This window comes from Castanea sativa, chromosome 1, assembly GCF_040712315.1.
Source record: "Castanea sativa cultivar Marrone di Chiusa Pesio chromosome 1, ASM4071231v1".
NCBI classification, from domain to species: Eukaryota; Viridiplantae; Streptophyta; class Magnoliopsida; order Fagales; family Fagaceae; genus Castanea; species Castanea sativa.
The window spans coordinates 3446226-3450227 of NC_134013.1; the positions used below are offsets into that span (position 1 = coordinate 3446226).

Sequence of the window (4002 nt, forward strand, 5' to 3'; positions counted from 1 at the left end):
GTATTGTGGAATGATAATGTGTCAACTTCTAATTTGACTATGTCATATTAGGGATTAAATGCATCATTTTAAACTTTGTTAGTAAAATAAAGTAGAGAGAGAGAATAATATTTTTGTGTCAAGAATTGTGCAAGAAACTACCTTTTTATAGAAGTATATATGTGTAGCACTAGTAAAAGGAGTGTAGGCAAGTAATCTATAGTACAATAATAAGACATTGAGCCTAAGCCCGTTGGGCTAGACAGTAATATATGCTAATAAACTTTAGGGGCTAGATTCACTAATATGTTCAATTTTGAAGACCAACAAGTGCCTAAATAGTATTACTTAGTTATGTAATTTTTTTTCTTTATTTTTGGGTAAAAATGATAATATTATTAAGGAGGGCAGCTAGCCCTCATTAAAAAGAGACCCAACATTCATACAGTATACCAACATGGTTCAAATTAAGTAACAAATACATATTAGTCATCAAAAGGAGGCTCATAAAGCAAAACAAAATCCTGAGCTTAGTGAACATCCTGCTAAGTCAGTGCATCAACACACTTGTTAGCCTTCCTATAGTAGTGGAAGATCCAAACTTGAGGAATTTTCCTTATGACTTTCCCTATAATCAGCCACAATAATAGCATTAGAATTGTTAGCAAGATCAAGGTCTTTAAGAAGACCAACAATAATCTTAGCATCTAGCTACATTTCCTCTGCCAGCAAATTAAGGAATGCAAAGACTAATTCCATCCCTAACAGCCCACAACTCAGCAGCCACACTTAAGTAAATGTAAGTTTGTAACTTCAATATGAAAGAATCTTTTAAAGTTTGTATGTATGCGATAGAGAATAAATTATTTGGTACCATCAAACATAAATAAGACGGTTTTTACGCTACAGTGTACTGTTAATCATTAAAGTCTAGAATTTTTTTTTCTCAAAAAAAAAGTTCGAGATTTTTTATTTTGGTCCATCAAATTTGAATCCGTTCTCCAAAATGTTCATTTTGTACATCAAGGTGCGGAAAGGGGTTTTCTCACATCTGAACTCACTAGAGTGACCATATAAGCAGTGAGCTTGTTACAATATGAATTGTCTAAGCAGCCCAGGCCTGTATAAGATTTTTAAATTTATCTCTTTCCTTTGCAAGCCCAGAGGAGGCTGGCTTTACCTTAGATTTTCCAAACCATGCCTACCCCAATGAATGATTTGTTCAAGCAGCCCAGTCCATTAAAATGGTTATTCTAGTCTAGACTCTTGAGTCTAGATTCCGGACCTTTTGTTTAATTATAAAAGCTAGGCCATACCCATCAACAAGCTGCGTGTTAAGTGTTAACCAACAAAATAGAAGTACCTGTAAATCTGCATTTTTTTTAAGTACAAGACCTGTTCAATAGATTAAAATATGGATTTAACTAAAGAATTTTAGTAAAGAAAAGATTTTTATTAGCAAAGATTGTTTTCATGGTGACTAGTCGCAGTCTATATCCTGAAGTCCCAATCCTTCCCTTGCTTTCTTAACTATGTTGCCGTGTGGAACTACAATTCCCAAACGATTTTGAAGCTCCTCTAACCATATTTATAGCCAAATTAAACACAAGCTAATTTGAAGTTTGAACCCAAGCCAAGCACAAGTATCAATTATGGGGCACATTACCTATATAAATTTATTGAGAAAACTTAAGAACAGTACTTAAATGTTGTTCCTTTAGTTTCCATTTAAGATTTTGACATTTGAATTTTTTTTCTCGTGAAATAAAAGAAAAATCTAAAGAATAGTACTTATCTAAATTTTTTTCTTAAGTATTTTTTAGTTAAGTAATCACATAACTAAATTTTAAAAGAAAAATCTAAACAACAGTAACTATCTAAATTTTGTAAACTCTATGACACCTATTCTCCTTATAAATTTGTCACTTTATATTTTCCTGAACGCTCTCTCAGCATAATCGTAAAACCAAACAGATACCAAAACGATCAGTGGACCCAACAATCATGAAAGCAATTCTCATTTTTCTTTCTAATCACACTTCATCATAGCCCACAGCCGTACCCTTGATAAACAAGATAGCTATCAAAATAATGGACCAGGATTTATGGAACACAAGTGGGATTTGAATATTCCAAATTTAAATTCCAAAGCATCTGTGGATTTTGATTTTTAGTTCCATTCTCTTTACCCAAATTTTTCACATGCCTCTCAAATTTCTTTTTTCCCAATGTCTCGTCACTCAATATCACACAATCACATCCCCAAGTAACTACCAAACAAAAATTATTTCGAACCTTTTGTCTCGCTGCCAAACAAAAACCACATTGTTTGATTTTTCATCTTTCAATTTTCTTTCATTGAAACAAACAAAAAACGGTTGTCCTCTCTGTCCAACAGTGTTTATCAACTTGCCCATGAATTAAGTCCATCTCATTAAATTCATTATGACGTTATCTTTTCCTCTTCTTTTTTTCAATAAAAGAAAAAGGCAAAAAGAAAAAATAGTCACAATTGAAGATAAAACGACAACGTTTTTTTTTTTCTTTTTTCAGATTTTAACCCCCATTTTGTCCCACTGTACACTACCAAAATTATTTTCATTTGGTATTCTAATGCAACCGAACTTAAAAATTAAAAAAAAATAAACCCAAAAAAAAAAAAAAAAAAACTAGGATTGCTTTGCCTTGCTTCGCTCAGTCATTTTTTTCTCTCTCTTAGGACTAAAAGACTAGTCTCTCTCTCTCTCTCTCTGTTTGGCTACTCGATTTTGCTAATCCCAATCCGCTTAATAACAGCGTTCCTAATAGCATCAGTCTGCAAATTACAAAGCCCGTTTTGCTCAATCCCCGACATGTAATTCCTCACTTCCTTTCTTATCATCTCTTGCATCACCGTCAAGAACTCGTTGCTGAAGAACTGCTTCTCATAACCTGTAACCGGTTGCTCCGGTGGTGGTGGTGGTGGTGGCAGTTGCTGCTGCTGAGGTGGCAGTGGCGGTACCATCTGAGCCGGGCTGATTAACTCAAACGGGTCGGATCCGGGTAAAGACAGACTCAGTGAAGTCGGTGGATCCGTTGTGGTTGAACACGAAGTCTCAACCGGGTGAGCCGGTACCAGAGAAACGGCTCTTGCCACGGGTCTGAACACGTGAGAAGGTGACGTAGCGGGCAAGCTCGAGTCACTCAAATCGGATCCGGAAGGACTGCTCGGATTCAAGTACAAACCCGTACCCGTAACAGTACCAGCCCCGACGCTAGCCGATCTCTTCAGCGGCTGCGGGTTCGAAACGTCGTCGTTAAAGTCGTCGCCCATCGACGAGCATTTCCGCTTGAGCGTCGAGTTCCAGTGGTTTTTAATGGCGTTATCGGTTCGACCGTTGAGGAGGCGAGCTATGGTGGCCCACTTGTTACCGAACCGAGCGTGAGCTCGAATAATCGTGTCGTCCTCGTCGGGAGTGAAAGGTCGGTGCTCAACCTCAGGCGAGAGCTGGTTACACCAGCGTAAACGACACGATTTCCCGGATCGACCCGGGATCGATTTGCTTATCAACGACCAGTTTCTCGGGCCGTAGCTTTGGACCAGTCTCTGTAACGCTTCGTCTTCCTCGGGGCTCCATGGACCTTTTATCCGATCCAAATCTTTCTTTGTAGAAGCCATGGAAATATTTAAATTAAAAATAAATAAAAATAACACTGGCTAGCTATTCCCTTTTTTTTTTCTTTTTTTTTGGGTTGTTAAAAATTTTAGATATGTGTTGAGCTCTGGAGAGGCTAAGCCTCTTGGTGAAGAAAAGAGAATTGAGAGGAATGAGAGTGAGAGGGGAATATATAAGAGAGGATAAGGATGACTGGTTGAACCGGTGGGAGTGACCGGTCATAGGCGTTGAGAGTTGGGAGGATTCTTCCAGGCAAGGCAGTTACTAGTATACAGCTGTCAAACTGACACGCGTCTCGTCGTTGCCTTCCCAACTTACACGTATGTATATATAATCACTCCCCCTTCAGTCCCTTCTAATGGAGTGG

At 37.8% G+C, this 4002-nt stretch overlaps 1 protein-coding gene across 1 annotated transcript; it reads right to left on the reverse strand.

The window, feature by feature from the left end:
* Nucleotides 1-2491: 2491 nt before the first annotated feature.
* On the reverse strand, nucleotides 2492-3778 carry LOC142615461 (transcription factor MYB73-like). Its single transcript, XM_075788202.1, has one exon. It carries the CDS (start codon nucleotides 3635-3637, stop codon nucleotides 2738-2740), a length of 900 nt encoding a protein of 299 aa, XP_075644317.1. The 5' UTR covers nucleotides 3638-3778; the 3' UTR covers nucleotides 2492-2737.
* Nucleotides 3779-4002: the final 224 nt, after the last annotated feature.